Here is a 23,640-nt window from a genome sequence, read left to right as displayed (position 1 = left end):
ATAACATTTTAATTTTTATTTTTATTTCCATTTTATTTGCATTATATTATTATTTTGATGTACTAATTTTCCTTTACAGTTCCTCCACTTTATATTGGCTTGGTAATTCAGCCCATACTTTCCTCACCCTGCTAGTTGCTGGTACTTTGTATAACTATTACATCCATTTATGCATATTTAATTCAATATATTAATACAACTTAGGCGCCTCCGTAGCCAGGAGCAGCAGTGCGTAGCACACGCTTCTTGATTAGACCAGGGTTGGAGCCCGTGACCACCAAATACGGAGGATGCGAAAGGGCAGGGAATGACCACCGCATATTCACCGAGCAATATGGCCTTAGTTGCTAATGCTCCTAAAAATATCCAAATAATAACAACAACAATAATACAACTTATATTTACTCTTGCATCCTTTAATGCTGCTTTGTGCTTTTAGGTGCATCTGTCATGCCTATTTATTAACTTTGCATTCACTGAAACCATTTCATCAACTGTATGCCTTTTTCATATGTAACTCTTTAAACGTTACCTTTATAGAATTACATTGAATACCCATTCATATATATATAATGTCTTCTCTCATAACACAGCAGTGACCCGGCTAACCACCCACTACAATGTAGAACAGTAAGACCAATATCCACATGGACAATGCACCAAACATTAGCTTGTATAGGCTGTGGCAGTCAATGGCTATCATAGGTATCTATGCTCACTGCAGATACAAGAAACTTGCCTTGCATAGCCACATCAGCACCAACACTGTATCACTGATATGTGGAAAAATGTCATCTGGTGTGATGAATCCTGTTTCCAATTCTCTTATGCTAACAGGTGGACCCACATTTAGAGAAAGCAGTGTGAGGCAATGGCACCTAGATGCACTGTTTGAGGTCGTTAGGCTGTGGTGTTATGGTTTTTGGGGACTATTTTGGTGGCATGCTCTGGGTCCTCACATCACCATTAATTAACAACTCTGTAGGAACGTCTGTCTTTCTATCATTGCAAACCAAGTATACACCTTCATAATGATAGTGTATTCAGACATTTCTCGTATTTATCAGCACAACAATGCACCATGGCACAAGGCCCAGCAGATTGCTATCTGGTTTCAGGAACATGCCAGTGAATTTTCTGTCCTCCCAGGCTGCCTAACTTACCCAATCTCAATCCAGTTGAGCATGTCTGGGACTTAAAAGGAAATTCGATGTGACCATCCACATGACAGCATGTGGGCATTACTGGGCACTTTGTGCAGTGCATGGGTAGCACTGCTACAGGACACCCTGCAACACCTTTTGCAGCCCATGCCATGTGTATTGGCTATATTACAGGCGAAAAGTGATCCTCAAAAGGTATTAGATAGGTTTTGCTGATGAAGCCAACTCAGTATATATATAAAAAAGCAAGCTTAATGGTGCATAAACCACGTGCCTGGCTTTGGATATTTTTTGACATTCCCATTATATGGTTAATAGGATCAGTTATTACTATATGTGTCTTGTGTAAATATACTATGGTTAAGTTATGATTTTTGTTTTTTATTTAGAAACAGGTTTAAAAATATGTAATTATTAGAATTAATCTGCTCGAATGTATTTTATAAGTTAATTTTTAAACAAAATATACTTTTTTCTAGGAGTTGGTGTGCTTGAAGGCCCTATGTATGCTGTTGGAGGTCATGATGGCTGGAGTTATCTAAACACAGTGGAACGTTGGGATCCCTACACTCGTCAGTGGAGTTATGTAGCACCTATGAACACTCAGCGCAGTACTGCAGGGATAGCAGTTTTGAACAGCAGGTGTGGATATGTTTTAAATAATTATTTAGGGATGTTTCACATTTAAACACTGCTGAAAAAATAAACATGTTTCTTAATGTTGTAAGAATAGAATGCAGCAAACAAATATGTAAACAGAACTCCAGAGAGTAGACTACTAAAGAAAATCAAAGTATTTTAAAGTATCACTTTCACTTCAAGGATCGTGCTTCATCTCTTCCAAAAACTGCTTTACAATATCAAGGGTAGTGGATTTCATTTATTCGCTAACTGATTTCACACTAGCATTAAATAGCAAGAGAACTTCATGAACTAAATTAAGTATACACATAAGGAGCACTGTTATGGGAAATAGAAAGGGATTACAGTCAAAAATGAAGATCACAAATAAAATTGAAAAGCAAAGGATTGTTAGTTTTTGAAAAAAAAATAAAGCATAGAGAGGCAACCGAACTGTAGTAAAACTACTTTCTGCTTTCTATAATACTGAAACTGAAATAAAGAAACAATATGGAAAGTAAAACAGGAGGTGGAAATATAGGGTGACATATAGACAGAGCTGACCATTATCGTGCTAGTTATTTGTTCAGTTTAAAGTGAATGAAATGGTGAACAAAAATTGTTTTCCTGGCTTTTAGGAGTCTCAATTGTGAAGAGGTTCATAATGATAAAGCTGACAGATCCATCTTAAAAGAACCTTTGTCAAAAGCAGTTTCAAATGGTTTTGCTTGTTTAGTAGTAGGAAAGCTTAAAAAAAAGGCTGTCATGCTCAGTTACAGAAGATTGAATGTTTATTCTCATTTTCTGATGAAAAATGAGAATCCAAATGAAAAGAAAGACAACAGTATGTAGTGATAGAAGTATTAGATGCCAGAGAATAGAAACACTTTGTTATTGTGGAACATGTTCCACAAATCCAGGATTGCAGGATTTTGGAATGTACAAGAAATACCACATACAAAAATCATAGATGTAATTAACATTTTAAATGTGTAAAGAGTTTTTAAATGTTTTGCTGTGCAGCTTGCCATGGTGGGGGAGAGATAATAAGCTCATAGAGGTGAATTTGATTCCTGTATTACTATTTGGATATGGAACAGCTGGAAAACAAGGTGTGGGGGAATTACAATTCCTGCTGAGGAGATCCTCGTAGGACCTGTTCGGGTTGCTAAGAGCAAAAACAGGAGGCACATATACATGCTTGTACACTAATGCTAGGCAAATAAACTTAATGACTTTGTATTGGTTGCCTTCAAATGTGGATGCTGTAGAATATTGGAAACATGGTGCCACTCAGACATAGGGGATGCAGAAGTTGAATATATTGGACTTTTTTTTTTTTTTTTTTTTTAATTGTTATTATTTTGTGTGTGTGTAGACAGTCCCAGCCAGCCTTTTCTAGTGCTGCTCTCTGTGCACAAAAAGGAGAGACAGTGCGGGAGATGGAGGTTATGCTCTTGGTTATGAAGCACACAAAATCTAAGACAATTCACCCAGTTGATGTTATTGATGTTGAGTTACTTCATTGTGATAATAAACACTGGGAAAACAAAAATGAGAATAGAAGTATGCTGAAGACCGGATGTTGATGACTGTGATAAGTATAATGAGCCAGTAAATTAGAATATCTGATCATGAAAGATTTAAATTTTTCTTACACTTACACTTAAACAATGGCAGAACTTTTCTGGATTTATCGAATGGCTATTTTTTACATGAGCATGTTAATGAGGAAACAAACTACTTTTGATCTAATTATTGGCAGTGATCATAGTCTATTAATGTGAGATTTACTTCAAGAATTAACTATGTAAAGGATACATACTGTAAATGGATGGATCAAAGAGAAGGGATTTTGTTTTTGTAAAGATTGCTACCATGGATTTAGGCATTCTTAATCCTTTTCAGTTTAGTATTATGCTCAGAAAACTTCATATCTAACTGCACAATTACCCCAAGGTCTCTTTCATTCTCTACTACCCTGAGTGTAACACCAAACAGTTGGTACATTTCTCTGTGGTTACTGCTACCCCATATACAGTACTTTGCATTTGTCAATGTTAAACTTCGGTTGCCACTTCTCAGCCCATCTACCCAACTTTTCCAGATCCTGTTGCAGCAGCATACTGTCATTATTATTATTAACAACCATGAAACCTTTGTATCATCTGCAAACTTTGACATTAAGCTTGATATACCTTCATCAATATCATTGATAAATATACAAAACAACAATGGCCCCAAGACCGAACTCTGAGGGACACCACTAATAACATAGGTCCACATAGAGAAGTACCCATTGACCACCACAATCCAGCTCTAAAATCCAAAAAATTGACTATTTGAAATGTGATGTTCAAAACTTTTTTTTTTTTGGAGTTTGCATGAGTTAATATATGAAACCACAGCCGGAACTAGGCAATCCTGTGCCTGGGGCAAAAGTGTTATAAGTGAGCCCCATTATATGCAGGTAGTCAACCTTTCAGTAGCATAGCTAGGGTCATCGACGCCCAGGGGCAACATGTCTTCCTGGCATCCTGAATGTGATAGGTAATTCCTTCAGTTTGCACCTGTGAAGCTTGGCGCCCGGGTGAAATTTCCCCCTCTGCATCCTGCTTGCTACGCTTCTGCAATCTTTGTGAATTTATGAAAATTACTGTTGCAAATAGTCTACTATTTGCATATATTTATTAATACAATGAATATAACAAAACAAAAATATCAAAGAAAAAGAAACTTCCAAATATTTGTTTATATCTACAGGGAATTTATTTATTTCTATATAAACTACAAAGAAAGTACATATAAACTACAAAAAAAATTAAAAAACCAGATAGTTTATGTTTATATATTTAGTAATCAGTTTTTCAAATCAAGTGCTTAAGCCATTCATAAGAACATCCAAAACATACTTAATTTCAATACAAAATTGTTGTTCGGCAAATAAATTTAAATCGTCTGAAGATTTGTAAAGTGTCATTCTTTTTTATTTCATCTGGAAATGTAGCTAGTTTATTCATTTTTTCTGCTGTGGTAGCAGCATATCTGAAAATATCTTGAAATTAACTTTGCTGTATTTTTTAGAGACTTTTTATGAATACTCTTATTAACTGGGAAGAGTGTTGTATGCAAAGCTTTGTAGCTTGCATTGCTTTATTTACACAGTCAATATTATGAAGGATTTTATTCCATATAGCCAATCTTCATAAAAATGGATAGTCTACTTTTTAAAGCAGACTTTGAGCAATACTGATAGTTCTGCATTTGCAGACATATCTTCAATATTAATTAAGACTTCATTAACTTTTGTTATTTTTAAGAACAAAGATTTTATAGCTCCTTCTTTGGATGACCATCTTGTGTCTGTGCTTTTAAGTAAAATCTTCAAAGTATTCATTAAAATTTCCCAGCGAATAGTGGAACCAGGAAAAAAAAGAAAATATTCTTTGAACAATGCCAAAAAAACTTACCATCCCAGATGTTATTAGTGCTGCAGCCTGTATGTACACCAGCTAAATTAAGGCTATGTGCGGAACATGGCACCAATGTGGCAAATTCATTTTTTAACATTAGGTGTCCAATCAATTAACAAGGAGAAGTACAGTACTTAGCTTTTTTAATTTTTTAAATAATGCTGGCCCGAATTTCATTTCCAGTTAAGCATATAAATTCGTCTTGAATTTTATGTGATAAATAATTCACAGTTCCTTTTCGATTATTTGAAATTTGTTCTGCTAGTTCTTTATTATAAAAAGTTCACAACTGGGAGTTGGAATCCCAAAGCTGGAATATTATTATTCCAGTTTTGGGATTCCCAACTATCTCATTTGAACCTCCTAATGCAAGACATTTTAATTTTTTTTCACAAAATAATATTGCATCCAGAATAATTTTTAAAATTCTCCATTTTTCTTTCTCTGTTAAAATAACTTTTTGTAGAGCATCATCAAGAAGTCCAGAATTTTTTAGACTCTTTTTCATTGATTTCTATTTTAGAAAGTGTTCATGGGGTTTTAACGAATTTTTGTTATTTGGAATACATTAATATAAGTGTTTCCAAGAGGAAAAGGCTTTCTGTGAATAGACTGGTGAAAGCACAGTGCCAATATTTTTATTAGTTCCAAATAAAAGGCATGAAAACAAACAAAGATTTAGTTTCTTTGGAGAAAATCAGCCAATTTCTGTCTAAAATTTACCATTTTTTTTTTTACATTAACAGGTTTTTTTTTTTTTTTTTTCCCAAACCACTCAATAGAAAATCCGTCCTCGATTAAAGAATAATGAAATCCTCATTTTTGCCTTGATCCATTCCATTCTCTGTTAAAAAGAATCTGATTTTCTCAGATTTTCAATGGCCAAGATGTGGGATATTTAAGTTCAGCATGTTATGATTATTATTATTATTTTCATTTTTCACAATCTGCTGGGACTCCTGACTCAGTTTTGTGGTCATTTTCAGAATTATTATTATGTTATAACCTCTGTTTCACTACAATTTTCTTCAGCTTCTAGAATGAAAGAATTGCAGATAACAGGGTTTTCTTTATTGTGGTCAGTGCAAACCACTGGCAAAAACCAATTTTGAAAATTATTTGACAATTTCTTTTCTTCTTCCTGCCTCAACTTCTCTTTTGAAATTCTGCTCCACTTGGTGGTTTGGCCATCTTATGCTTACTTATAATTTATAAATTTTTAAAATTTTTTTATTTAAATTAAATTTAGAGCACAGCCAAATAAATAACAATTTTTATTGTAGACATGTTGTATAGTAGAATGAAACAATTTTTAAAAATGCTGTTTTTTTAAACAGTATTTTAAAAAATTGTTTCATTCTAGTCTACATTAACAGTATTTTTAACAGTTTTTAAAGAACAGCATTTTGAAAATTTTTTCATTCAGGCATATGCAAAAATTGAAATAAAAAATAGACACAAACTCAATAATACATTATTTTAATTTGGAGTTTGCTCAAAATCTATATTTTTGTAGTATAAAAAGTATTTTAACAAGGAAAATGTCCTGCTCAGAAAATGAACAAGGGGAACTCTTTATTACAAAAATTTAATAAGGAGAACTACACCCTCCCAATTTGATTACTGTGTCTAAACCTCGTTTTAAAATGAGACAAAAATTGAATTCTATTGGAACAGAATAGTACCTTCCTTTCCTTGCCTGTAACTCTGTTTACAGCATTAATTTGCTGCACTTATCTCATAGTTCAAGTGTTCCCTATTTTTTAATAAACCTAATTACAGATTTAGTGATTTGTCTTATACATACCTGAACTTTTTGCTTTTATATTTTATCATCATCATCATCAGCCATTTTCAATCCACTGCAGGATGAAGGCCTCTCCAGCAACTTTCCAGTTCCTTCTGTTTTGTGCAATGGCCACCCATTTACTACCCACAAACTCATGAATTTCATCTATCCATCTCTGCCATTGTCTTCCAGGTTTTCTTCTAGCTCCTCTTGGGTACCATTCTGTTATTTTCTTAGTCCATCTGTCATCATGTCTTTGAGCTATGTGTCCTGCCCAAGACCATTTTAGTTCTTTAGTTTTGATAAGAATGTCCTTTACTTGAGTTTGCTGCCTAATCCATGTGTTTCTCTTCTTATCTAACAGTCTGATTCCCAATATAATTCGTTCCATTCTTCGCTGTGTATTTCTCAGCTTCTCTTCCATTCTTTTGGTGAGTGCCCAAGTTTCACTTCCATGTCATGGTGGGGAGTATACATTGGTTCATTATTTTACATTTCAGAAAAATTGGGCTATTGCTCTTCAGTATGTGACTATATTTCCTGAATGGTATCCATCCAAAATTTATTCTTCTCTTTGACTTCCATCCATTTATCATTCTTACAGCTAATAACTTGTCCCAGATAAGTATATGACACCACCTTTTCAATTACTGCTCCTTCAATCATTATGTCCCTTTGTTCATCATTACTTTTGTTTTAGCCATATTCATCTTTAGTCCAAAATCCTTACTAACTGTGCATAACTGATTAAGATTTTCCCTCTAATTCTTTGGGATTGTGGCTTATGACCACAATGTCATCTGCAAATCGTAAATGGTTAGGTACTCTCCATTCACACCGACTCCTTTCTGAGACCAGTCTGATCTTCTGAAAGCTTCCTCAAGGGCAGCAGTAAACAGCTTTGTCGAACTCCTTTCTCGATTCTAAATTTGCTACTGTCTTTGTCTAGTCTAATAAAGGAGGTAGCGCTCTCATGTATTTTCTTCAAAATCATAATATATGGGGTATCTATGCCTTGTCTTTCCAGTGCCCGAAACATTGCCTTATTCTGTATGGAATCAAATGCTTTTTCTTAATCCACAAATGCCAGGCATAATGGTGTTTTATATTCATTTGCTTTCTCCATTATCTCTGATATTACATTAAGGTGATTCCTAGTTGAGAATCCTGTCCTAAAGCCAGCTTGCTCTTTTGGTTGATTCTCATCAAGTATTCTTTATAATCTGTTAGTAATGACCCTTGTGAACAACTTGTAGATGTGGGATAACAAGCTAATTGGTCTATAATTTCCAATTTTTGATTTATCTCCTTTCTTATGCAGCAAAATTATGTTTGCATTATTCCACTGCTTAGGCGTCACACCTTTTTTAATGCATTTTGTGAAGAGCCTTGCCAGTTTTTGTGTTATGTCTCTTCCTCCCAATTTTAACAACTCTACGGTAACTTCATTTTGCGCAAGGGCTTTCTGATTCTTCATTTTCTTCAATGCATGTTCTACCTCATCATGAAGAACATCGGGTATGTCGTATGTTTTGCTAATTTGCAATCCATCTTCCCCACTGCTTCCCCACATCATTCTCTCGCTCCTTGTATAATTCTCTATAGTAGTCTTCTGCTATTTGAATTATGCCTTCTCTGCAATTCATAAGTACACCATTGATATTCTTCAGTTTCAGTATCGTTTGTCTTTCTGTATTACTGCTCATGGCTGCTGATTTAAGTCCTTTGTTTTCCCTTAATGCTTGTTCTACTTTTCTTGTGTTAAATCTTCTTATGTCCTCTCTGAGCCTCTTTCTACTGGCTTTGCATAACTTAGTATACGCAATTTTCTCCTTGTCAGTGTTTATCTTGCTTTTCATTTGTCCTCTTTGGTTCATCGTGAAAAGTGTTTCTTGACTAATTTTTTCTTCTCTGGATTTCTTTTTACCTATAGGTTTCTTGGGCTTTATCACTTTCAGAAAGTTGTATTATTCCTCATTGATATCTTGGTTCTGAGCCGTCTGCAGAATGTCAAACTTGTTCTTAAGTTCCAGTACATACTGCTTTTTCTCTTCTTCTGTTATCTCAAGGACAATATTATTTATTCGAGTCAGTTTTTACCTTTCCTACATCTATATCAAGTGTGCATCTTACCATTCTGTCATCACTTCCAACTACCTTATTCAGGACGGTAACATCATTCACGATATATCTTCTGTTAGAGAGGACGAAGTCGATTTTATTAGTTGTTAATCCATTTGGACTCTTCCATGTCCACTTTCTGTTCACCCTTTTCTTGAAAAAGTGTTCATTACTGACAGTCCTTGAGATTGTGCAAATTCCACAAGTCTTTCATCTCTTTCATTTCTTTCACCAATTCCAAAATTTTCTATAGTTCCCATTTCTGCACTGTTTTGTCTTTTTCCAACCTTAGCATTGAAGTCCCCTATAATAATAGTGTAGTGGGTTTTCTGCTCATCTAGAATACCCTCAATTTTGGTGTACATTTCTTCAACCTCTTCATCATCATGGCTTGATGTTGGTGCATAAATCATTATAACCTTTAGCTTGTACCTAGAAATCTTGTACCTTGTACCTCTTAGAAATCTTGAGTATTAGCATTAGTAGAGGCATATGATGCAAGAAAGCAAGCTTATTCAGCATCAGCCAAAAGAAAAAAAAAAAAAAAACACTCTCCCATTTCACCCCTCCGTTCGTTCCAAGTACCTGTCCAGCTCAGCGTTAAATTTATTTAGGCTATCAACTTCCACCACAACAACGAATGGAAGTCTGTTCCAACAACCAACCACCCGCTGGCTAAAGGCAAACTTCCACACATCTATCCTACATCTGTCTTTCCTCAATTTGAATCTTTGCCCTCTCAAATGATTATTCTGAGCAAGAGGAAGAATTCCATCAGCATTGAGCATGCTCAAACCATTCAAGGCTTTGTACACCTCTATCAGATCACCTCGCCAGTGCCTAGTCTCCAGACACTGTAATTTGCAAAACTTAAGCCTTTCTTCGTAAGAGCAACCCTTCGTTCCATTCACTAACCTTGTTGGCCTTCTCTGTACTTGTTCCAGCAGCTCTACATCCTTCTTGAAATGAGGCCTCCAGACCTGTATACAGTACTCCAGGTGTGGCCTGACCATTGCCTTATACAAGGGAATAATCACCTCCCTATCCCTGCTAGAAAAATTCCTGTATATCATTGATAAGACACCATGTGCTACTCTTGCAGCCCGTCTGCACTGCTCAGAGAACTTCATATCTGCCTGCACAATTACCCCCAGGTCCTTTTCATTCTCTACCACTGTCAGTGTAGTACCACGGAGTTGATATGTTGCTCTGGGGTTGCTGTTTCCCCTATGTAGTACTTTACACTTGTCAATGTTAAACTTCATTTGCCACCTCTCAGCCCATCTGCTCAACCTTTCCAGATCCTGTTGCAGTAGCATAGGGTCAGTAGCATCCTTAACAACCCTGCTAACCTTTGTATCGTCTGCAAACTTGGATATTAAGCTTGATATACCATCATCAATATTATTTATAAATAGAGAAAACAACAATGGACCCAACACTGAACCCTGAGGGACTCCACTAATAACATTAGTCCATGATGAGCAGTGTCCATTAATTACCACTCTGTCTTTTGCCACTCAACCATCCCTTTATCCATAGCAACAATTTGCCACCAATGCCACACTGCTCCAATTTGTGCAGCAGTCTTCCATGTGAAACAGTATCAAAAGCCTTTCTAAGATCCAAATATACGATATCAAAGTTATTCCCTGCATCCAATTCTTTTGTGACTAGATCATAGTATCCAATCAAAATTGGTCAGGCAAGACCTTCCCTTAACAAAACCATGCTCTGTCTGAGCTATAACTGAATTCTTGTCAAGGTGATCCTGCAGTGCTTCTTTAACCAGTGCTTCCATTAATTTTCCTGGAACAGAAGTTAAATTCACAGGTCTATAATTACTTGTGTCAGCCTTTGATCCTCCTTTGTGAGTTGGGGTTACATTTGCACATCTCCAGTCTGTGGATACCTCCCCTGAGTCCAAGGAAGCTCTCATAATTATGGCTAACAGATTGCTTACTTCCTTTACTGCCTCCTTTAATATAACTGGATAGATCCCATCCACCCCAGTATTTGTCTTGACACCCTTGGTGATGTACTTTTGAATTCTAAAATGTTGTTTTTTATATCTTTATGGGCCAGAAACCCAACTCCACCTTTGCTCCTTTCACTGTTTCTATTGGTGTACAACAAATTTCCACTTGATAAACTTACAAGTGATTAATTTCTTCTTGTTGTTTCAGCCAAACCCATGTTATCCCAATTCACATTTTCTAGTTCCTTTTCCAGCTCTAATATCCTGACTTCACCAATGAGCAATCTTATGTTGTAACAGGTCAATTTTAGTTTTCGTGCATGGCAGCCTGGTTGTACCCAGAGATTCTTAGACCCTCTCCTTCCACTCTGAACCTCTCGCTGCCGTAAGAGGGGATATGAACGCCGCTGGGGACTGAGGGCCATTTGTTTCGTCGTGGTGTGATATGCTGGCGGGTTTGGTCTTTTCCTCTTCACACTGACCAGGTGTCTTGAAGAGAACCACTTTACAAGTTCGTTGCCACCTAAGTGATTTAACAGGGCTTACCATCGAGAAGGTGTCTACGAGTCGATTTTAGGGAGGCAGGCCAACCGGACTTCTCCTAAATCTTCTGTAATAGAAAGATATTGGATCCCTCAGTGTTTTAGACTGAGTGTCTGATAACACACAGAATACCTGTTCTCCTCTAAGCCCCTATTTATATTTTAAAAACCTTAATTTGTCATCAATTAATTAATAGGTCATTAATTTATCGTCATTTCAAGAAAAAGGTCAAAATTTTCAATTTTTTAATATATCTTTTATACTTAGTAAAACATCAAAATATGAGCCACAAATTATATTAGTACTGGAAGTAGTGACACAATCTATTGTAATTATACTTTAAAATATATTTTTTTAATAAAATGACATGGAAATTTATGGGGCTAGTGCACAGTATTACGTTTATTGCACCTGGGTTGATCTCATTAATATTTTCTGAATGCATTGTATATTCCAATTTGATGATCCTAATAATCCTAGTTGAGAATTCATTTTTTTTCCATTATAATCCATTATAATATAATATCTTGTTGAAAAGGTCACAAAAATGCAGATTTAAAACACGTGAAAAAACTTTCATAAATCGTGACCACTTGTTTCATAGACAATAGGTGCCTCCATAGTCAGGTGGGAAGGAGCAGCAGTGCGTAGCATTAGCATTAGTAGAGGCATTTGATGCAAGAAAGCAAGCTTATGCAGCATCAGCCAAAAAAAAAAAAAAAAAAAAAAACCCACTTCCACTTCACCCTCTGTTCGTTCAAAATACCTGTCCAAAAAGAGTAAAGTGCAGCCATTATCAACCTACTGCAGGATGGAAGCCTCCTCAACAAATTCATGTTAAGGGAAATGGACCATAATTTGCCACGCTGGTCCAGTGCGGGTTGGCAGATCGACCGTATTCAGCAGTCAGGGGCTTGAACCCCGGTCTACTCAAAACGCGTGTGCTACTGCACTCCCGCTCCTGCCCACTCGGCTACGGAGGCCGTCTGAGCTGTCCAGCTGAGCCTTAAACTTATTTAGGCTATCAACCTCCACGACAAGGGATGGAAGTCTGTTCCACCAACCAACCACACGCTGGCTAAAGGCAAATTTCCGCACGTCTATCCTACATCTGTCTTTCCTCAATTTGAATTTATGCCCTCTCAGGTGATTATTCTGAGCTAGAGGAAGAATCCCATCAGCATTGAGCATGCTCAAACCATTCAAGACTTCATACACCTCTATCAGATCACCTCGCTGGTGCCTAGTCTCCAGACACTGTAATTTGCAAAACTTAAGCCTTTCTTCGTAAGAGCACCCCTTTGTTCCATTCACTAATTTGTTGCCCTTCTCTGTACTCGTTCCAGCAGCTCTACATCCTTCTTGAAATGAGGCCTCCAGACCTGTATACAGTACTCTAGGTGTGGCCTGAACATTGCCTTATACAAGGGAATAATCACCACCTTATCCTTGCTAGAAAAATTCCTATATATCATTGACAATACACCATGAGCTACTCTTGCAGCCCTTCTGCACTGCTCAGAGAACTTCATATCTGCCTGCACAACCACCCCAAAGTCCCTTTTATTCTCTACCACTGTCAGTGTAGTACCACAGAGTTGATACGGTGCTCTGGGGTTGCTGTTTCCCATGTGTAGTATTTTACATTTGTCAATGTTAAACTTTATTTGCCACCTCTCAGCCCATCTGCTCAACCTTTCCAGATCCTGTTGCAGCAGCATAGTGTCAGTAGTGTCCTTGACAACCCTGCCAACCTTTGTATCGTCTGCAAACTTGGACATTAAGCTTGATATACCATCATCAATATCATTTATAAATACAGAAAACAATAATGGACCCAACACAGAACCCTGAGGGACTCCACTAATAACATTAGTCCATGATGAGCAGTGTCCATTAATTACCACTCTGTCTTTTGCCACTCAACCATCCCTTTATCCATAGCAACAATTTGCCACCAATGCCACACTGCTCCAATTTGTGCAGCAGTCTTCCATGTGAAACAGTATCAAAAGCCTTTCTAAGATCCAAATATACAATATCAAAGTTATTCCCTGCATCCAATTCTTTTGTGACTAGATCATAGTATCCAATCAAAATTGGTCAGGCAAGACCTTCTCTTAACAAAACCGTGCTCTGTCTGAGCTATAACTGAATTCTTGTCAAGGAGATCCTGCAGTGCTTCTTTAACCAGTGCTTCCATTAATTTTCCTGGAACAGAAGTTAAATTCACAGGTCTATAATTACTTGTGTCAGCCTTTGATCCTCCTTTGTGAGTTGGGGTTACATTTGCACATCTCCAGTCTGTGGATACCTCCCCTGAGTCCAAGGAAGCTCTCATAATTATGGCTAAGGGTTTGCTTACTTCCTTTGCTGCCTCCTTTAATATAACTGGATAGATCCCATCCACCCCGGGTGCCTTTCTTGTGTTTATCTTCAACAACCTCTCCTCCACTTTACTCTCAGTTATTTCAAGATTCTGTAGCTTACTGCTAGAGTTGAATACACCTCTGGCATTCCCCTCGCTGAATAATTCCTCATGTGTGAATGTCGATGCAAAATATTCATTTAGTTTGTTAGCTACCTGAGCAGGATCATCAACAGTTGACCCATTAATATCAAGTGGACCAATCTGATTCATCCCCTTCCTTCTAGAGTTTACATAAGTAAAGAACTCTTTGCTGTTTTTCTTTGCATCCCTTGCCAAGGATTTCTCATAATCTGCCTTCGCCTGCCTAACCTCCTTTGTAACTTGGTTGCATATCAACTTGTATCTATCATAGGCTTCTGTGTCGTGTTAATTTGTAAGTATCCCGTGCATTTTTCTTCTCTGCCATATGTCTCATTAGTTCATCTGACATCCATTTTGGCCTAAACCTTGAACAATATTTCTTAGTTGGTATGTAAAGCCTAGTAGCTTCCAAGATAAGTTCTTTGAATGCTTCCCATTTTGAATTTGCTGTTGGTAACATCATAAGTTGGTCCCACTGTATAGAATTTAAATACTGGCTCAGTCCATCGTAGTCGCCTTTACGGAAGCAATAACCCTTCCGTTTACCCCTAATGGTAGTTACCTCTTTGAGTAAATCCCACTTCAGCACACTGTGATCACTGCCACTTAGTGGTTCATTTATCTGCAGCTTCTTAATGCATGAAGAATCACTGCTGATAATCAAATCAAGAGTATTACTCCCGCTAGTTGTCTCCCGAACATACTGATGTAGAAAACAATCATCCAATAAATCCACAAAAGCCCTGCTAATGTGCGAGTGACCAGCCCCCAAATTCCAGTCAATATTTGGGAAATTAAAATCTCCCATTATAAGACTCTCTGATTTACTGGCCCACTCTATTTCTCTGTACAGTTTCTTATTATACTCATCAGAGTCATTAGGCCTATAGCACACTCCTACTCTCAATTTTGATCTCCCAATGCTTATGTCACACCAAACTGACTGAACACTGCACTGTCCAGCGATGTCGACTGGCTTCACTTCCTTGGTTTTTATGTGTTTCTTACCTAATAGCATAACCCCTCCCCCCTTCCTATCCTGTCATCCTTTCTGTAGACGTTGTACTCCCCAAATTCCAGTTCTGCATCCCTTATATCTGTGTGACACCACGTCTCTGATATCCCTACAATATCTGCCTTTGATGTTTTGAGCAATACCTCAAATTCATCAAATTTGTTTACTAAACTCCTAGCATTGGTGTACACGCAAGTATACCTGCACCTGTTTCTATTCTTAGCTACCCTAACACAACCCATGTGTTTTCTTGTACCACAATGGCTCCCAGCAGTCTCTGAAATATCAAGCATCTTGTTTTTCAGGCTTCTGCTCATTCTAATAGAAGCAGTGCAAGAATCTCTTTCACCTCTGCCAGTGGCTACTGTCAATCTATTGGTCTTTGTCTCCCCCCAAGCTAGCAGTTTTCCGACCCACCTAACACTGCCTCGATAGCATCAGCAAATATTCTTGCACCCTTTCTATTTAAGTGTATCCCATCCCTATAGAAGCAATCTCTCCTGTTAACAAGTACAGTCCAGGCTGAAAAAAATTTTACCACTTGAGCCTTGCACAGTCTTTCCAGGGCCGAATTGATCGACAAGGCTCTCATCATATACTCCCTCCTATCGTGTCTGGGCAGAATTGCAGACACTTTCAAATTCAACCCTAATTCTCGGCTTTTGTTCAACAGTGACCTGTACTTGTTAAGTAATTCTGCCGGTCTCGTACTCTTAATATCATTAGTGCCAACATATCACCTTTTGTGCCCTTAAAAGATGATATTCGCATGCTTCTTGATTAGACTGGGGTTCGAGCCCGTCACCACCAAATACGGAGGATGCGGATAGGTCAGGGAATGACTATCACATATTCTCGGAACAATATGGCTTTAGTTGCTAATGCTCCTAAAAACCAAATAACAATAACAATTCATAGACAACTCATTGTTTTGGTTGACATCAATGTAATCTGCGTTACTGCAGGTAGCTCTTAGACATTAAAGATTGAGCATCACTGATCTACCTAATGATGCTTCCTACATTTCAAAATAGATGCTGACCTTACAAAAGTGCTATTTTGTTTAAGGTCATATATATATATATACAAAGGGTACTAGGAAAGTTTTGCAATACAGCTTTGTTTATTTAATTTTTTCAAAGTAATTTCCTCTACATTCAATACACCTCTCCATCCTCCGAAACCAATCTTTAAACCAGTTCTGCCAAGTTTCACTAGGGAGTAAAGCACACTCGTTGTCCCAAGCCAGTAGAAGGTCCTCATCACTGGAAAACCGCCTCCCTTTTAGCTTCATTTTCACATCCGGGAACAGTGCAAAGTCGCAGGGAGCAAGGTCTGGACTGTAGGGAGGGTGCTCAAGAAGTTTCAGTCCTGTCGTGGTCAAATATTCGGTGCAGGCTTTGGCACGGTGAGCTGCAGCATTATCGTGATGGAGGTACCAGGTGTCCATTCTTGGCTTTGGCCGCAGGTTCTTCATAGATCCAATGACTTTAGGCAGGCATTGTTCAGTATACCACTTAGCTGTGACTGTCTTCTGCGTGTCCAAAACGACACGTTCCACAATTCCACTCGATTTGAAAAATACAGCTATCATTTTCTTCTTTACAGATCGGGATTTTCTGACAATTACGGGTGTGTCGTCATCATCAAAGACCCAAACTTTGTTTTGAGCATTGGTCGGTAGATCGTAATAGTACAGGCAAGTCTCGTCACCTATCACGATGTTGTTCACATACCGAGATTGTCCCTTATCAAACTCTTTTAACATCTCCCGGCACCAAGTCACACGTTGTGTCATCTGCTCTTCAGACAGTTGATGCGGCACCGAGAGAGAACAAAGTTTCTTCACGTGCAAATGAACTTGCAGAATCGAAAGAACTGCTGGTGCATTTAGGCCCAAAGTATCCTCTATCTGTTGGTAGGTCACTCGCCTGTTTTCGTCAAGCATTTTCCTCGCAGCAGTAACGTTTTCCTCCGTAACTGACGTTCGTGGCCTTCCCGGCCTCTCAGAATCCTCCAGAGTGAAATTTCTCCTTTGGAATTCTCTATACCACCTGAATATCGTTGTATGATGTGGACAATCATCATCTGGTGCAAGAGTCATTTCTTCTATGCACTGGTCTATGGTTAAACCATGCACGAAATTATACCGCAAAACTGTCCTTATCTCATTTCGTGACCACGATGCCATCGCAAGCACTTTACACTCTCACTACTAATGAATAACTGAGCCCATCGACTTGGCGCAGCGGCTACTATGCACGTATGAACATGTCTCAACATGCAGCAGCAAGCAGCTTCCTGTGATTCATTGTTGCATCATATTGCAAAACTTTCCTAGTACCCTTTGTATATACAGTCTGTCCTCGTATAGCACGATAGTTGCGTTCCTAGAAACCCTCGTGCAATGCAAAATCGTGCAATATAAACAACAGGCCCTATGGGAAAAGTAGGGTTAGGTGCCGACCACCCAAGATTGAACACACATTTGGAACCAAAACATTACCAAACACAATAAATAATCGGGTAATTTTAATCGTTATAAAATGCTTACGTATTTTATAACGATTAAAATACGTAATAAAAATAATATTATATTATAATAAAGTATTTTTAGTATTTTTTAATACTAAAAAAGTATTTTTTACGAATAAAATACGTATTTTATTCGTAAAAAAATTATTATATTAAATAAAATAGTCGTAATAAAATACTTACGTATTTTATAATATGTAAGTCGTAATAAAATATTGGTAATGCTTTTGTTTCTATCGTAAGCAAACTTGTTTTTTGTTTGATTTTCTATCCAAACAGATGACAGCCGTTCCATCTCTTCCAATTCTTTGTGTCTTAATCTAATGGATTTTAATTACACTTTGAGTTGTTCCTGCTATGAAAGTTGTTTTTATTTTCTCTGCATTCTTTGTAATTCTCCGCGTTGCCTCATTTAGGTCTGTAGCACGTGCAATATCACATGGTCTTTCATTTCGCTCAAAACGTTTCACAATTTCATATTTTTTCTCTATCGACAGAACCGGACTGGCCATAAGCCTTACGGGGGAAACCACGGTGGGCCGGAGGCCGGTGTGATTTTGGCTATAAACCGTAGTATGAGGCCACTATAAATTTTCCCGGGTAAGAATTTTTGACCCAGTCCATCTCTGTTTATCGATATTGCTTTTCTTTTTTCTCTCTGAATCTGCAGTGTCTTAGCCAGGACGCTTCCTTTTCACACCTTTTAAGTATTTTACTCATTTTTAGGGAATAAAGCACAATTACACAATGAGGAGGCATGCTTGATACACATAAACAAAGCTGCGCGCGTGTAGCAACTGAATGAATAACACCGTAAAGGCCGAGATACACTATTAATTAACACCTCACATTTTACTAAAGCACATTTCTGGGGGTTACTACCATAAAACAATAAAAACAATTTCCAGTTGAGTTTCTGCTAGTGGAATCTGTTATAAACTGGTAGTAAACTCCATCTAATTGCATTTGCGATTATATCGATAGCTGGAATTGTGTCGGTTTTTACGTTATTATGGTGAAATGTGTTTCCCCTTCACTGATATAAAACGCATAAATACATTTTCAGAATCTTCTTCGTTCCTATTGTGTTGCGTTCAGTTGGGGTGATTCCGCATTCGACTGCCATTTCTTGTAAACACAAAGGCGAATCGTGTATAAGCGAATTCGGTTCGTGTTATATAAGATAACGTTCCCCTATTTATAAATCGTGTATGATCGAATTCGTGTAATGCAAACACGTGTTATACGAGGACCGACTGTATATATATATATATATATTTTTTTTGCCTTTATGAGAATGAAACACAATATAATATCTTGTTAATTATTATATTGTGTTTAGAACTAGGTGCAACAAGGCTTAATCTGCACTCCCATCCTACTAAGTTGTGATTTTTATGTTTATTTTTTATTTTATATATATATATATATATATATGTTTTCTACTTATAGGCTGTATGCTGTTGGAGGAAGGGATGGAAGTTCCTGCCTTAGATCTGTAGAATGTTTTGATCCTCATACTAATAAATGGACTCTTTGTGCACCAATGTCAAAGCGAAGAGGAGGTGCAGGAGTTGGGGTTGTGAATAGTTATCTTTATGCTCTTGGGGGACATGATGCTCCAATTTTGAATCCTAGTGTTTCAAGATTTGATTGTGTAGAAAGGTAAAATATGTTTTGTGGTATTGCCTTATTCCACTTAGTATGACTGATTTATAAAATAAAATAGTAGAATTTGTTGAGAAAAATATTTGATGTTTGTTTATTTATATGTTTATATTTTGTATTTATATATTTATATTTTTGTTTGTTTATATTTTAAAGATAAATGATTGCCTTTTACTAACTTCTTTGTAAATGAAAACTGGGGGATGCTGACAAATTGAACTTTAGTTATTAACTTTTTGAATGTAGCAGTTAAAAGAAAAACTGGCATCCAGTACCATAGTAGTGCAAAAAAACATTTAAAATTTTAAGGGTCGATTTATATGGCAAATATAAAGTCCTAAACTTGAATTAAAGGCATGTGCTTACGTTAGAATATATATATAAACCAAATATATAAAAACCAAAAACCAAATAAGACATGAATTAATACCAGTATACAAATATTGGTTCATAAGTAATGCCTCTTTGGTCATAAATGTAGGAAGACAGACACAAAATTGTATATTTATATTATTTATTAAACAAACACTGGGAAGCATGTATACACTTTGTTTATCAATGCACTTTTTCCATTATGCTTTCCATTTGGCTCACTGAATTGGAAAGCACTATGGTGAAAGAATGGCATTGAAGAGAGAGAGAGTGACAGGCTGGCTTCAACTGTTGTTGAAACCAAACTTTCACTCTATTTTTCAGCACTTCTTCACTCAAAAAGTGATTTTCATGAAGATATTTCCAAAGAGAAAAAATCAGATGGAATCAATCTGGACTTTGTTCTGTCTGATTTTTTTTAAAAGCATGCTGTTAATAAGAATTTTTCTTGTTAACAGTTTGGGTACCCACTTGCAGAATATTGTCCTATAACATAATGCATCTAAAATGGTTAATGCCACTTCTTTTTAAACACCCCACTGTTTGCATATGTAGTTATTTTCCTGTCTTTTTGAATCATTTCATCCAAAATTTTAGTGTTTTCTTCAGTGCACACAGGATTTGGTCTTCTGCTCCTTGGCTGGTCACAAATGTCACTGACTTCTCCCTGTATAGCATCTTGTTGGTGTACTTTCTTTCCTCAGTTTTTCATGAATCCATATAACTGAGTTTTCTCCTGACTTGAGAAGGAACTCTATCAAACATTGGCAGAAACATTCATCAGTTTGATTGTTCATGACTTCAGAAGTTGCCTCCGCAGCCAGATGGGCAGGAGCAGCAGTGCATAGCACATGCTTCTTGATTAGACCGGGGTTCGAGCCGGTGACCACCAAATACAGAGGATGCTGAAAGGTCAGGGAATGACCACCGCATATCCCTGGAGCAATATGGCCTTAGTTTCTAATGCTCCTAAAAACCAAATAACAACAACAACATGGCTTCAGATCTGTAATAGACAGAAACTTTTATTTTAGCATGTTTATGTCTTAATATCTGTACTAGCAATATATAAAACTTCATGATACTAACTCAATTACAAAAATTTTGTCACTTAAGAGGTATTACTGATGGTCCAACCTTTTTATTTACAATTTATTACATATGTATTTTTACACAGTATACATATTGTCCATCTTTAACTCGAGAATTTGTTTGTTGCGAGTTAAGTTTTCAGGAACATCATATGGATCCCATTCTGATTTTGAGGTTACACGGTCTATGGTGATATTATTATCTCTCTTAGTGATGCACATAATTGAATAATTTCCATAATCAATTATTTCAGTAATCCAAATAATCGTTTATCGAAAACAACAAAGATTCAAAAAAAATAAAGAGGAAAGAAATGATGGTGGAGGGATTTGAACTGATGTTATCAGACCCAAATCTTAAATCTTCTGCTTCCTCATACCACTCAATCAATCCCCTGTCATGGATGAATTGGCCCAATTTTCAATTTGATTCCACTGGTCAACAAAATGAAACTCTCTCCCTCCTTTCCCCATCAAAGATATGAACACACTTGTATAAACCAGTTTTGCACACTGATTTCAAATATACTCTTGTTTATACAGTCAGTTCTGCTATAAAGCAGTACATGTATTCCTAAAAATCACTGCGTTATGGTATTTTGCGCATTAAAAATAACAGGGCTTATGGGAAAAATGGGAATGGGGTAGAGCACTCAAAAAAAAATTGTTCAGCGTAGTAAGAAAAACACTAAAAAAAAGTTAGCAACCAAATAAAATTGTTAACACAGGTTTAAACATCTTAAATTTCTAATAAATAAATAAATAGTAGAGTAAGAATAGCACTGTAATACATGCATACTAATTGATGTGTCTGCTCACTGACTTTTTCTTTTTTTTATTGTAAAATTTAAAATGGTAAAATAGATAAGCAATCAACATTGACGAATATGGCACACACAAATTGCACCAGTGAGAAAACTGTTTAAAAAATAGGAACGAAGAGAATTCTGAAAATTTATTTAAGTTTTTTATATGATTGACGATTTCATTGAAGGGGAAACACGTTTCACCATAATAATGTAAAAACCCACAGAATTCCAGCCGTAGGTATTATTGCAAATGCAATAAAATCTAGTTTACTACTGTTTATAATAGATTGCCTTAACAGAAATGCCCAGTACTGGGAACTGCAAATTGTTTTTATTATTTTATGGTCTTGACCTCCAGAAATGTACTCCTCTGCTCACGCTATCGCACCTCACAAAATTTCTGTTCGAAGAGAAAAATGTGAGCTCATGAAAACATGAGCCAGCTTACAGTATCACCCGTTATCTTGTGAATACAGCAAATGACAACAGCATGGCTCCGACCAACATAACTGCAGTAAATGGGAATCATAGCTCTCACACATTTGACATTTTTTAAGCTTCATAAACTTCTATGTATTGCTGCGCAAGTTGCTAAGTTCCAACGCGAGTAACATAAGGTGAACGCAAAATCCAGCAAGTTTGCTGGATTTTGCGTTCACCTTATGTTACTCTCAGACAAAATCGTATATGAGGCAACACGATTTTCACGTTATACTCGCATTGTTCCCTAATATATCAGTCACATTGGAGCAAATTCGCTTTGCCGGAATGCGTGTTATAGCACAGCTGACTATATATATATATATATATATATATATATATAACTCATAGTTTTCGTAATACAACTGCTGATATAATATCAGTACAAGTTAATTAAGATAATTTCATTACAAAACACACAAGACTGGTTACAGTTATACTTTTGTCACTTTTACTGTTCAAAACCAATACACTTGATACATATAGTTCAAATATTGCAGTATACACTATTGTAAAAGAGATATGGATAATTTAAAAAATATGCAGATGATTTCCTTTGTTACATTTTTCTAGGACATTACAGAACAACATCTAGCAATAGTCTGTCAACATGTTTTCATCCCAGAAATTTTAATAGCTATTTTACATCAGCTTAATGCCTTGATGGAATCATTCACCTTGCTTGTCATTCACCAAGGGTTCTGTGAAAGAAATCTAAATGTGATTGCAAGAAATGATGTTTTAGTAGTTACAACATCCCACTTCTTTATATGTGCATTGAACAGTTTCTGTACTCTCTCTCTCTCTCTCTCTCTCTCTCTCTCTCTCTCTCTCTCTCTCTCTCTCTCTCTCTCTCTCTCTCTCTCTCTCTCTCTGTGTGTGTGTGTGTGTGTGTGGTTACCCAAAAAGGTTTCTGAAAGCTGTGGTTTTAGTTCTAATACACTGAGGTATTTTTCAAAACTTTCATCTTGCAGGTTTCTAATTTAAGGCCCACAAAGATTTTTTTTCTTTCACTTTCACGGCACTGGAAATTTCTCACCTAAGTAATGAAATCCTCTCAAACTCATCTTACTCTTTGATTTCATAAAACCTTTTGTTAAGCCAAGTTTAATGTAGAGAAGTGGAAGGAAAAACCTTCATTGCATCCACTAATGGAACATACTTTGAGCTTAGTCACATCTGAGGTAATAGTTTCTGGTAGAATGGCTGTTCCATAGACATAGGAAACAACAATAAGTACTGTGGCTTATCTGTAAAAGTAAATAAATCAGACAAAATAAAGCTGTTGTTTGCACTCATTTGATATGAAAATAACTTAACTAAAAAAAAGTTTGCCAAACAACCAGTGCTAATGTTTTAATAAACTAGGTTTGGGTCAAATTTCTAATTTTTTCCATGTTTTATTATTTATTTTTTTAAAATGAATTCTACAGAATTGCAAACTGGAAAACCTTCATTAATGAATACCTT

The 23,640-nt window shown here is 36.6% G+C and overlaps 1 protein-coding gene across 1 annotated transcript in view; it reads left to right on the top strand.

The window, feature by feature from the left end:
• The window catches only part of LOC150085545 (kelch-like protein 5), a 380,377-nt gene that overhangs the window by 301,129 nt on the left and 55,608 nt on the right, over window positions 1-23,640 (top strand). The window contains exons 9-10 of the mRNA XM_090373332.1: window positions 1,643-1,805; window positions 19,203-19,415. Coding sequence (XP_090229458.1) covers window positions 1,643-1,805; window positions 19,203-19,415 — 376 coding nt within the window. The remainder of the gene's footprint in view (window positions 1-1,642; window positions 1,806-19,202; window positions 19,416-23,640) is intronic.

This window comes from Mastigoproctus giganteus, chromosome 5 (genome assembly GCF_048544385.1).
Source record: "Mastigoproctus giganteus isolate SK-2022 chromosome 5, ASM4854438v1, whole genome shotgun sequence".
NCBI classification, from domain to species: Eukaryota; Metazoa; Arthropoda; class Arachnida; order Uropygi; family Thelyphonidae; genus Mastigoproctus; species Mastigoproctus giganteus.
Note: the sequence above shows the minus strand (reverse complement) of the source record. Positions and strands in the feature narration are given on the sequence as shown.